Source organism: Nyctereutes procyonoides, unplaced genomic scaffold, assembly GCF_905146905.1.
Source record: "Nyctereutes procyonoides isolate TBG_1078 unplaced genomic scaffold, NYPRO_anot_genome, whole genome shotgun sequence".
Lineage (NCBI taxonomy): Eukaryota > Metazoa > Chordata > Mammalia > Carnivora > Canidae > Nyctereutes > Nyctereutes procyonoides.
This window is the reverse complement of record NW_026575132.1, coordinates 13,659,429-13,672,325: the sequence shown is the minus strand read 5'-3', so window position 1 is coordinate 13,672,325 and position 12,897 is coordinate 13,659,429. Positions and strand designations below refer to the sequence as shown.

At 39.0% G+C, this 12,897-nt stretch overlaps 1 protein-coding gene across 3 annotated transcripts in view; it reads right to left on the bottom strand.

The window, feature by feature from the left end:
• Positions 1 to 12,897, bottom strand: part of PARD3B (par-3 family cell polarity regulator beta) — a 991,638-nt gene that overhangs the window by 593,079 nt on the left and 385,662 nt on the right. For all 3 annotated transcript variants that reach the window (XM_055345407.1, XM_055345409.1, XM_055345408.1), the window contains exon 3: positions 8,744 to 8,915. In XM_055345407.1, coding sequence (XP_055201382.1) covers positions 8,744 to 8,915 — 172 coding nt within the window. The remainder of the gene's footprint in view (positions 1 to 8,743; positions 8,916 to 12,897) is intronic.

Sequence of the window (12,897 nt, the reverse complement as noted above, 5' to 3'; positions counted from 1 at the left end):
GAATCTTATGTGTGGGCAGGGGTTTACACACACACACACACACACACACACACACAAATAATAAAGGCTAAACCTTATATTTAAGCTGTTAGTATAAATGAGGCTTTACCACATACTGAATTGTTAGCAAGATTCCTGAATTTCACATTGCAAAAGAAAATCAGCATGATTATCATAAATAATTTGGTTAGCTGTGATTAGAAATTTATATGAAATAGAACCTAAAAAGACATATATTTAAAATCTGAGTCATAATTATTAAGAATGTTTAATATAGATAAGCAATTTGAAAGCATTCTTGAAAGAGGCATATGAAACCTACAAGGCTCTGAAAAGCAGAACCTCTATCTAGAGAATGGAGGACCACCTTGCCTGGTCCTGTTGGGCTGTTCCAGAAAAGAGGGGTCAGAAACTATATAAGATGGGAGTTGTAATGGCAGGTGGGAAAGGAATAAGAAGAGACTCTGGGTATTAGTGTGTGTGTGGGGTGTGTGTGTGGGGGAGTCTTCTTTTATTAAAAGGCTAAAATGCAAATGATTTTATGAGTGGCACAAAGAACTTATAAAAAGTTGAATATGAAAGTATGAGTGAAAATATTTTCACTACTCAGGGACTAGGTTTTTGCAAACATGGCCTCACTGGACTTACGATTAAAAGCAATGTGCAAAAAAGGCCTGGAAACCCAGGGGTCTAATATCAAGTGAGCGGTAGGAAGGTGACCTTTCATTCCGTTTGTTTATGAGAGGATCTGCAGACTCTGTCTCAATGTGGGTCTAGCATTGGCAAAAGGCCAAAGGGGAGCTGGTGAACTTGGCATTTTTTGCTTTCTGTTTTTGAGGTCATATAATCAACTTAGAAATGTATAGCTGGAAAAGAACAAGAGTAAAAGCTTGGTTTTTATCTACTATCTTACATTTTTGGATGAATGGTAAACGCAAATCCCCTTTAATATTTTTTTTCCATAGATTACTAGCACCTTAGTACCAATTTAAGTACTAAATTTAGCCATTGGATACAACACACAGAAATGAAGGGACCAAAGGAGAATTGAAGCAAATAGTAAAAAAAAAAAAAAAAAATTAAGACAAAATACAAAAACAAACTAGATAGAAATAGAAAAATGAAAATAGTTAAGATGATGGTAATTTTTTTTCTTTTTCTTGTTTAACATTCTATGATTTAACAATATCTCACTTAAAAGACAATTTATGGGAATACAGAATATTTTCAGTAAATCTGTTATTTTTATAAAATGTTATAAACTGATGGCCTATGAAATACACCTGAATAGACCATTCATCTGCAATTACTTAGAAAAGGTAATGCCAAGTATGCTGAAAAGTTCGCATTTGAGCTATCACTCACATTTGTACATCACTGGTATAAACAAAAATGACTCCCCGTGGTAATTACCTTTTAACATTTGTTATGAGTTGCTTGTCTTTAGGTATTGATTTTATTTTTTCATTCAACCAAGTACCTCAGGCCCTTTCCAGAGTATTAAACAATTTTTAAATATTCAATATATAATCTGACTCCCCCCATTGCCAGCAACTTTCACCTACTGTGAAAACAAACTAAAATAAAACCCAAAACAACAGGAAAAGAAGAATGAGGCCAGAAATGGGTTAGAAACGCCATGACCTCCTTAGTCCCAATGTAGTCACTGTCGTACCAGAAAGCATGCACACACTTTGTTGACTCTATGGCTGTGACTGATTGATGATGGCCTGGCAAGGTTACCATAGCTAATTACAACATCATTCATCTAAGCCTGCATGGGAAGAAAATACTGGGTCGCAGGGAAGAAAAAAGTCAAGAAAGAAAAGCTATTCTATAGCTGTTAACTTTTGAATAATCAGCCCCAACAGGAAACAAATAAGATGAAACTCAGTGACCAAATTATGACTTATGGACTCATCCAAGCAAATGACCTCAGTTGCCTGGTAATTTCAACTCTGGTTTCACAGTCCACAGCGGAGGGCTTCCAGCAACGAGGAACCCGCACATGCTTGTAAGCTTTGTAGTCAGAATTCAAAGGCTTCGGCAGAAGCCCAGGCCAGTCCTGAGCTTTAGTTCTGCTATGTGTGTGGTGTGACTATGTTTGTCTAGGGTCAGATGCCAATACTTAAACTCACATTATGGGCACAGCAGCTACTTACACACTGCAGCCTAATTAAAGGAATAAACTTCCCCCTTCTTTATTTTTTCCTGAAGATCAGTGCCATAAAGGGATTTGGTTTCCTTAAAAATTCAGACAAATGTTCCCATATGTTTCCCTCATGCAGTAAATTAGTCAAAATCAGATAGAAAACGGTCACGATTTCCAACACTAATCTACGGCTGTATAATTTTTTTTTTCAGAGAACTACTGAAAATAAAGACAAGGGAACTCAGTGTTTTGAAAATAATTATATTATAACAAACACACAATCATAATTTCCATTTCAATTTTGAAGCACAAACACACATGGAAACAATAAAGCATCTGAGGCACCTTTCAGCTTTCAAGTCTCAGAAACAAGAATCACTTTCAAATAGAAAGTAAGCTCATCTTCAAAGTTTAACACACAAGAAGAGAATAAAGCTAACGCTATTTCAACTCCAAACTTTAATCAGATTGCTTTATATCTGGGTAATATAGATCACAGGACTGGCAACAACCACGTCCCAAATACGTTTTATCCTGACACACTGTTTAAATTACATTGCTAAAATAATTATAACTAAAGAAAATATTTTCTCACAAAAGCTTGAACCCAAAATAGCAAGTTTCAGTCAAGAAGTACTGAAAAACATGTTCAAAGATCAAGAATAAAACCACTAATTAACTGGGGCCATGGGACAGAAATTGGCAGGCGCATGGGGTCAGATTCGAATTTAGTGTGGTATGAATGAAATTCTCCTAAAGCCATCATAGCCCATTAGGGCAAGCAAGGCCTGTTTTATAGATGAGAAAACTTTGGGGCAAGGAAACATGGTAATGACACATCACGAGGTGACCTGGATGGTCTCAGTTCAGACCATTCACTTGTATGGAAATGACAAATGTGTCCTGATTTAATTTTGTTTGGAAAGATGTGGTCCTGATAGATACCAGTTAAATGATTTATCTGGGCACACAGTTAGATCAAATACTGTAGGATCTGGGACCAGCTCTGCATCACTGGTTCTCAAAGGACAAGGATGGCCAAGATTGGGGCTATGATCTCGTGAAGTCTTTGGTGGAACAGCAGCAGGTTGGACACCACAGATCTAAAGGCAGCACAGGAACTACCCACTGGGCAGGCTAAGAGACCCTTATTCTTCCAAATTTCAAAATAGTTGTCCTAATCTGTCTTATGTACAGAAGGCCCTATGTGCGGATACTTGAAATGTCAGAAAGAGTTCAATATCCACAATACGGAAAAAAAAAATCACCTATGTATCCCATTAGCACATTGGTTTTGGTGTGGTTTTCCCTCAAACACACACATGCATGTGTGCATGTATGTGCAAACCTACAAGGGATGAGGAGAAAGAATTCTTTTTTTTTTTTTTAAACTTACAGAAGGACTTAAAGGAAATTTTCTCCATTTTTTTCTGGTCTTTATTCCCTTAAATAGATTTTGACTTATAGCTATTCATAGTATCTATTTATTAATTTACACTCTATCTCAATTCTAAAAGGATATGAGGTGGTATTTTATCACATATAGTATTAAAAGACATGGTAATTGAAATCGACAATTAATCCCAAACTGTCATATAGTTGAAAGAGGACTGCACTAGAAACCAACAGACACAGGGTCCAGTTCTAGTTCTTTACCTGACCAGTTATTTGACATCAGAACACACATTTTGCTTATTTGGAAAATAATGTCAATTGTCTAGAGAACTGCTAACTGTGAAATTCTATGGAAATGTCTGTGGAAGTGCTTCTATGAAAGTGCTGTTTCCAGACCAGCACTTTTCAAAAGTTGTTGTCAGGGCCCCTAAGAATTCTTTTGAGTGGAAGTGGGTTCCTTCACCGTAGGACTTTTTTTTTTTTTAAGGTTTTCTTTATCCATTCATGAGAGATACACAGAGAGAGGCAGAGACACAGGCAGAAGGAAAGCAGGCTCCATGCAGGGAGCTCGACGTGGGACTCAGTCCCCGGACCCCAGGATCATGCCCTGAGCTGAAGGAAGACACTCAACCACTGAGCCACCCAGGTGTCCCTTCACTGTAGTATTTCTAAAAGGCATTAGGATTCTTTATTGCCTGCTCCCCAGCCTTCTGCATCCCTTTCTTCCCTGCTAGCATAACCAATCCTATCCATACAAAAAGTGAACATGAATAAATTAGACTAGCACCTAAAACTTAAATCCTCAATAAATGTCATTTGTTAATTAGCTACAATAACATAGTTATTGAAATCCCAAAATATATTCAAAGTACCAAAGGGCTCCAAAGACTTGGAAAATCCCTGAACTGGATGATTGTAAAGTCCAGGTGAACTCTGTGAATATGATTCTTTGCTGTTCTACCAAGTATTTGTTCTACTATGTCTCTTCTTTTAAATGGAGTTTTAGGTTAGCAATCTCTAGGCTATAGTAGGGAAGCACTGGCCAATTTCAGAAGCAGAATCGTAAAGTATTAGTCCAAATTAGCAAATCATTCTGCATCAGGATTTAGTCATTTAGCATTACATTAGAAAATCCATTGTGTGTGGGGCAGCTCCTGGGTTAAGCATCTGACTTTAGCTCAGGCCATGTTCTCGAAGTCCTGGGATGGGGGCTCATGCCAGGCTTCCTGCTTGTCCCTCTCCCACTCTCTCTGCTCCTCCTGCAGCTCTTGTGTGCACGTTCTCACTCTCAAATAAATAAAAACTTAAAAAAAAAAGAAAAAGAAAATCCATCGGGAAATAAAAGGCAATAGATAATTTAGATGAAGTTGGAATTATGTAGATGCCTAATTGATTCGAAACTCCTCCTATAAATAAAAATATGTATCCCATTAACTTATAGGGTATAAGACTATGAACCCTTTATGTCGGTAGAAGATTTCTCCAATTCATCTCTATAACTCATCATTGCTGATGAAGTATTAAGAACTTTACTGCATACCTACTGTACTATCTTGAAGATGTTCAAGAGGTTTTACAAACAAGGACATAATATGAGCATGAATCTAAAAGGTATATACAAATTCACCAGGTGGAAAGGAGGCAAAGGGAGGATCAAGGTGAAGAGAATAGAACCTGCAAAAACACAAGGCTTAAAAGAAAGCAAATTTGGGGAATGCTAAGTGGTTCATGGTGCCTGCATGTCAAGGTAACTGTGGAAGAATGGCCATAATAAAGGTGGGCAGAGAAGACGTAGGTAGATCATGAAGAGCCTGTAAATATGAACTTCTGGCATGTTCTGTGCATAACTATTTCACCTTGGCAGAAAAAGAAAAGGAAGGGCGAATCTCTGTATGTATATAGGGAATGTTGTTGGCTTTTAACAGACTATTATTTATGATTATCTTGTGTTGGAAAGAGGTATAAAAATTATACTGAGGGATGCCTGGGTGGCTCAGTGGTTTAGAGCCTGCCTTTGGCTCAGGTCATGATCCTGGAGTCCCAGGATCCTTGCATGGAGCCTGCTTCCCCCTCTGCCTGTGTCTGTGCCTCTCTCTCTCTCTGCATCTCGAATGAATGAATGAATGAATGAATGAATGAAATGAATAAATAAATAAATAAATATTATTAAAAAATTATACTGAATATCAAGCTTATTTTTATTTCAGGTATCAATAAAACCCAAATTTTTGGTGATTAATATGACCTAATCATAAACATGTCTTGATTCCTATTATCTGTTGAATTGTGTCCTGTAAAGAGACATAAGCATGTGAGCTGATAATGATTCAATTCCCCATCTTCTTGAATGGGCCTCAAGAATTTGAAAATCTGTGAGAAGAAGCCCCGTGTCTCCCATATCAGCCTATGCAAGTGAGCCCCACGGGAAGCAGAACCAGTTCCAATGGCCTCTGGGAGCTGAGTGGCAAGCTGGGATGGAGAGCTGGGGCTCCAGAGTCTGGCATTGTATATGCACCCTGCTACGGTGAATTCCTGGAACACAAATGCTACTCCTTCTAGGCAACCCCCCTGCTTCACCTAAACAGAATCTTAGACCAGGCCTGATAGCAGGACCAGGCCACACTCCCCAGGAACGGCGAGCACTATCTCTGCTGCCATGCATACCCCTCCATCCTGAGGTGGCACCTGTCCCCCATATATGAACACACCCTTCCCCGAGGGCAACAAAAGGAAAACAGCAGACACCAAAGCAGGTTGTGTTGCTCTAGCCTTTAATTGCTCTGAGAAACTTTGACAAATGTGTCCTTTGCTTTTAAAGTTCCAGAAATGAAAAGTACTCAGTCTGCTGGACTTGTGGGGGCATATAAGGGACAATTTGTTTCATCACTCATCCCTGCCCAAATTCCTCCAGCTAATTCCAAGGAACCATCTGCATCAGTCTGCTAATGAGTTTGGACATGGCTCTCCGCGCAATAGGAAGCCATTGGAAGTTGTTAAGCAGGGAGTTATATAATCAGATTTGTGATTTAGAAAGTCAGCGCTGGCAGGAGCCGGGGCTGGAGAAAGCAGGCCCTGTAAGGAGAGGGGTCAGCTCGAGGCCTCTGCGCCAGTCTGATTGATGGAGCGGCTCTGGCCTGCTGCAGTGGTCGGGCAGGTGAAGGCGGAAGGAAGTGAGGCTGGTGGGCAAGAGGGAGGAGGAACCGGAGATGATGCCAGGGCGTCAGACCCCAGGGCCGCAAGGCAACACTGACCACCCACCAGTAAGGAAGGTTAGCCGACCTCATCATTTCTTCCGCAGTACTACCTGAAAGGGACTCGAGCCAGGGAGTTAAGAGACACTTTGAGGGTTTAGATGTATATTCACAAAGTACACCCCAGAAAAACCATCATTTTATTCACTGACTACTGATATATGAGGCGGCACAGAATAATTGTTCCTGACACTGGAGCCAGAAAGGGTTCAAATCCTGGCTTTGCCACCTAATAACTGTGCTACGTGATTTTGGATAAATTACTTAAGTACTACGTGCTTGTTTCCTCATCTCTTAAATGAGGGGAATAAGAGAGCCCAGCTAACTATTATGAGGCTTAAATGAGTTGTCAGGAGCAAAGGACTTGGAACACTTGGTGCACTGCTTTGAGCTCAGTGCCTGGCATGTAGTTCCCACATAATAAAGATTTTCTCTCTCACCAGAAGTTAGTACTGAAGAAGTAGAAAAATTCACTTTCAAAGAAAAAGAACCTCAGCTTACTTTTTCTTCCTGATTTCAACATTATATTGCTCAGACAGTTCAACAGAAGAAGCTGAGAAAGCTTAAGAAAAACAAACTTATTTTACCCTCAGAAAGCTCCTAAAGAGAAGGCAAAAGCAAATTGCCCAGCACAGGGTACTCCAGGGTTCAGCCTTTTAAGGACCACACAGTGCTTGCTTATAAATAGAATATTAAAACAAGCAAGAGCAATTTTCTCCTTTCGTCTTCCCTTATTGCCTAATTTCCCTCCCATACCATTTGCATAATGGATAAAAAGGCATCCATTATGCAAATGAATGATAGGGCGGTGAGGTTGCGGGAGCCACAAACCTCGCTGTGGATGGAGAGAAGCTGCCACCGAGCCCTCTGCCTTCCACATTCCAGAACACCGCTTCACGAGCTGGGTTTCCAAAGGATAGAGGAGAATCATGAAGATTAGAGGTCATTAATTTCCACTTGGTTTGTTATAAAAAGCGGCACCACAGATGCTTTCCAGAAAACTAGTACCAAATATGGATATTCAGTAGTGTGGTATGTAAAATAAACTCTCCAGTAAACGTTTTGTTTCAAATGGGAAAAATGAGTCTTCTGTAGGAGGACTTCTACAATTTTAAGCATATACTTTGCTTTGCAAGGAAAAGATTCCCCTTGCAGAGTAGTAAAAGCCTCTGTTCTTCTACCTTGAGAATTAACCTATATAACAGGTGCTCAGAGGAGTCTCAAAACATATGCATACATTCAACAGGAATGAAAGTTTGTTTTAAGTACCAAAATGTTAGTGGATTTTCAAAAGCTTCATGCTGTTAAACTGACCTAAATTTATCTCTAAGAGGTATCAACCCAAAACTGACATTGCTCTTGGAGATGTAAATTCATGGAAACTTTAGAAGAATGTTTATTTTTCTCCCAATGCCCTCAAAACAAAAATAAAGAAATCCAAACAAAATTACTGGGTGTGTTGTTCTTGTTTGAATAAATCAGCAGGACAGAATTAAAAGACTAACTTCAAAGGTTTTCCCCAAAGTCTAAGCGACATAGTTTGAGGAGAAAAAGAAGGTGGCTGAAACAGAAGGTGAGTGACCTTTATTTCTAGTCTGAATTCCTTGATAAATCTTAGCTTTCACCACATGACACTTTTGAGAGATGCTTTTTAAGTCATCTTCTTGGGCTACAGATAAACCCCATCACTTACAGACCAGCCTGTCCTGTAGGGTACTTCAAGAGTACACAATTCAGATGCACCTGCAATTCAAGAAAAAACTGCATCCCCTTGTCAGAGCATCAGCAGCTACAAATTGCTACGTAAAAATAATTTTAAGTGAAGACAAACCAGAATTTTAAGGAAAGATACTAAGAGGATAATTCAAATAGTAGAAGCAACTTATAGCCAGCAAGATGGTGTATTTCAACCAGGTGAAGAACATACCAGTGAAAATACACATACCTAATTTCAGAGCAGAAGGGGTTACTTCAATTTCCCCACCAATTGGTTTAAATGCAGCCAACTGGGCAGCCACTTCCGTCTCAAAGGCATCTGGGCTCTGCCGACCTGCAGAGTTTCCACTGGGGCTCTCCATCTTGTGGAGTGGTTCTTGTTCATCAAACACAGCAATCAGCTACAAACAAAACCAACAACACTAATTACTTTGAATGGCATGCGTATCACACAACACTATATCCAGCGGATTGTGATTTTAATTTGATTTTAAAGAAAATAGCTTCTGAGAACTTGTACCATACCAAACCTCTCAATGCAAAAAGCAGGTGCTCAGGATTTAATTCATGGTTTGTCTATTCTTGAAATAAAGAACTGATTTTGGCTCTCTTTTAGGAAGGAAACGGCTGCCCCTCCCCTCGCCGCCTTTTCCAATATGCCAAAAAGGACCTTAGGATTTTTAAAGAAGGTTTCCAGAAATAAAAGTTGAATATGCAAAAGCTGAACAATAGATCTACATAGTGAAAGAGGCCATTCCAGCCTCAGAGAGCGAAGATATGGTAAAATCTATAATTATGGCTGTCCTTTTAGACACGATCACAACAAATAAATGTGTATATTTCCACACAATGTGTTCACTTTGTGCACATAAATATCCCCTTTTTATACATCCCTTTAATTTTGTTCTCTTCATTCATGACACTATGTTGACTGGTTTAAGTCCAATGAACGTCAAGTCCAATGAGACTAAACATCAGCACTTTTAACCAAATTATTCCCATCTTCATCTCAATTTTATTTCATATGAGAACTGTTTCTTGTCATTAATATAAAAACATTTAATTGTCCATTTCCAAGTAATTTTTCATAAAGGGCAAAATGTAATAAAGTATTCATTGCATGAAGATTGCTGTATAAACAGGACAGTCCTGCTGAAGCTGTACTTTTGGCCGGCAGACAGCACCACCATAGAGCAACTTCACACACTTCTCATCAGGTGGTGTGGAAAAGTCCAAATGTGCATGTAGTAGGCAGTGAGGGGATGCTACTATCAACCCAATAAAGTACAGTGTGTGCAAATTTGAAAGCTGCTAGTAAATCTTTAGATATTTTTCATTCATTAAATAAAACAAACCTACTTGTGATTCAAACATTTATTCAGAAAAGGCACTCCAAGGCCCATTCATAGGGGAGCCTTGTTAGCAATAGTATTAATAACACAAATGCAGGAGTAATCAATCAAAACATCATAAATTCCAAGTTCAGTCTTTCAAAAGAAATGAATACAATTAGGGATATGCAAATTGACTATTCAAAAATAATTTTCATAATTGACTACTCATTTCCAGTATGGAGACTTCTTTAATTGGAAAATCCAACAATCCTCTTACCACAGGAAAGAAATGCTACTCCCAAGGCATTATTTTTAATTCTTGAAATTGAGCACATACATTTCTATTTTTAATTGGTAGCACTGATGAACTGATTTGAGAGAAAACTTAAATAGATTAATAATGAAAGATTATTCTAGTATAAAAATAATCAGTAGATGTATCTTTCTAATCGTCTGGTCAAAGTGAAGAGTTTAACACTTTAAATCTTGAACAGGAAAACAGGGGAGCCTGGGTGGCTATGTTGGTTGTGTCTGCCTTCAGCTCAGGTCATGATCCCAGAACACTGGGACCAAGTCTCACATTATGCTCCCTGCTTAGTGGGGACTCTGCTTCTCCCTCTCTCTCTCTACCCCTCCGCCTCCCCCATGCTCACGCTCTCTCATACTCTCTCTCTCAAATAAAAACTTAAAAAAAAAAGAGAGAGAAAAGAAAAATAAAATCAACTTTTAACATGTGCTAGAAGTGTTATTTTCACCACTATTTGTGTGACATAATTATAATTTCAGTTTTGCATACTGGTGAAATCTAACACATCTTAGAAACATTTATTTTAATTGTCAATCAGCGAGGCAAAGTGGCTTACTATACCGGTTCTATGAACAATTTTGTGTAAATAAGACTAAAACCTTACTTTTCCCTCTTGCTACATCCTTAACTGCTAGTATACGTAATGTGCCTTAAATACTGGGAGAAAGAGAAAACAGAATATCAATCTGGAGCATAATATAGAATCTTAAAACTGAAAATTCATAAGATAAATCATTATCTATCTTTGTTATGTAATTTTTCCTCCTTAAAATATTTTACTGTTTTCCATACTATTATATCCATTCTAGTTTACAGCATATGTAATAACAATGGTACACCTATTTATCAAACGAGAGAACGTAAGAGTTCAGAGATTTTGTTTCGACCTCAAAAGGGTAGACGAAATAATAATAGGTACTAAAATCTAGTCCTTTTAAATTTCCGACCCAGGGTTCCAGACCATAATGTGACTGTTTTCCAAAAAGAGAAGTGATGTAAATGAGTCTCTATTCCTGGAAAGAAGAGGTTCAGTTCCTGAATCTGTGGTACCCAAATGAAGTCATTGGCTCCACTGGGGCTGGCTGATAAGCGACTGTCCACGCACTCTTCATCTCAACATCCACAATGTGCACACTTACACTTGCCTCAGTAATGACAATCTATTTAAACTGTACACATTGTAGGTGCTTATTAGCTAGATGACTTATCAGAACATCTACATTACTGGACAGCAGAGTTTCCAGCAGACGATGTTGCAGAGGAGCATTAATTCACATAAACCACTCTTCTAGTCCCTCAGCAGAAAGCAAGCTGATTTCTAAGGTGTCCATTGCATGAAAATGGCCTCTCCTCCCTGACCTTAAACTCCTTAAAAATTACCTTTCCCACAGAGAGGAGATGGACACGAAAGAAGGAATTCTATTTAAAGTTTTCTGTTGTTAAGGTTTCACCTAGACTGAACGTCTATGGCATGCGGAAGATTTTTCACTGACATCGCAGCAACTGTAGCAACCTAAACACTACGCAAAATGCAAACAGGCAATATTTCATTTGGATGTCTTCCTCTTCTACTGTCCCACCCATCTTTTGGCGACCCCTCTGTTCGCCTTCTGTAAGGTCAATATTCTCAGGTCATGCTGTGCGACACCGATATTTCCCAAAGACCCCAAAAATCCAAGATCTTTTCACACAGCCATTATTTCCAACCAAAACTTCTGTCTACACAGATCTCTGTCAGTATTTAGGTATCTTACCCCCAGATAGACACAAGAAGGTTAGTCTACAAAGATACTCTTCATTCTCCCACTCAAAACAAAGATAAAAACAAACAATAAGTAGAGCTTGAAAACCTTGTCAGGACCCCCACAGATACAATGTGATTTCCTCAACTTTCCTTGAGAGCAGAATCTGAAAGAGCTGTCCACAGAGCAATTTCCAGTTTCCCTACTACCATTCTTGCTAGTCAGGCTCTTACTCTTCTGGTCCATGGAAACTGTTCTTATCAAGATCAAAACCAATCCTCAGGTAGCTAAATCCCAAGTCATTTCTCTGGCTAAATCCCAAGTCATTTCAGAACACAGTTGATCACGGCCTCTTCCTTAAATTATTTTCTTCATTTGCTTCCTGGACATCTTCCAACTCTCCAAGCCCACCATTAATGTCCTCCTCCTTATTCCTGCCCATCTCTAAAAATATGGAATATGTCTAAATTTGTTTTGGACACCTCTTTTGTCTCATGGCATGGATGTAAGTATATGCTGATAAATTCCAAACTTAAATCTTCAATCCAGAGCTTCTTCTTGAACTCCAGGATCACAAGGTTCATTGTCTAATGTAACATGTCAAAAACTGAAAAACTGACCTTACAAAGATCTTTCCATAACTGTTTTACATCCCAGTTAATGGCAACCCATTCTTTAGTTGCTCAGGGTAAAAATCTCCTATTGATCCTTAATGTCTTTTCCCCTTCCTTTCTCTTCTCCCTCTGTCTCTCATACACCCCACACACATCCAATTTGTCAACAAGTCTCAAAATGTAATGACAGTTTGACTTATCCCTCCACTCCCACCACTTTGGACCATACTCCCAGTCTCTCCCATGGGTTACTGCAACTATTTCTTGTCTGGCCTCTTTGTTTTTACCCATGCTCCCTTTCAATCCATTCTCAACACAGCTGACGGAGTGACCCTTCTAAAACACAAGGCAGGTCTTATCTCTCCTGTGATTGGTCACCTTCCCGT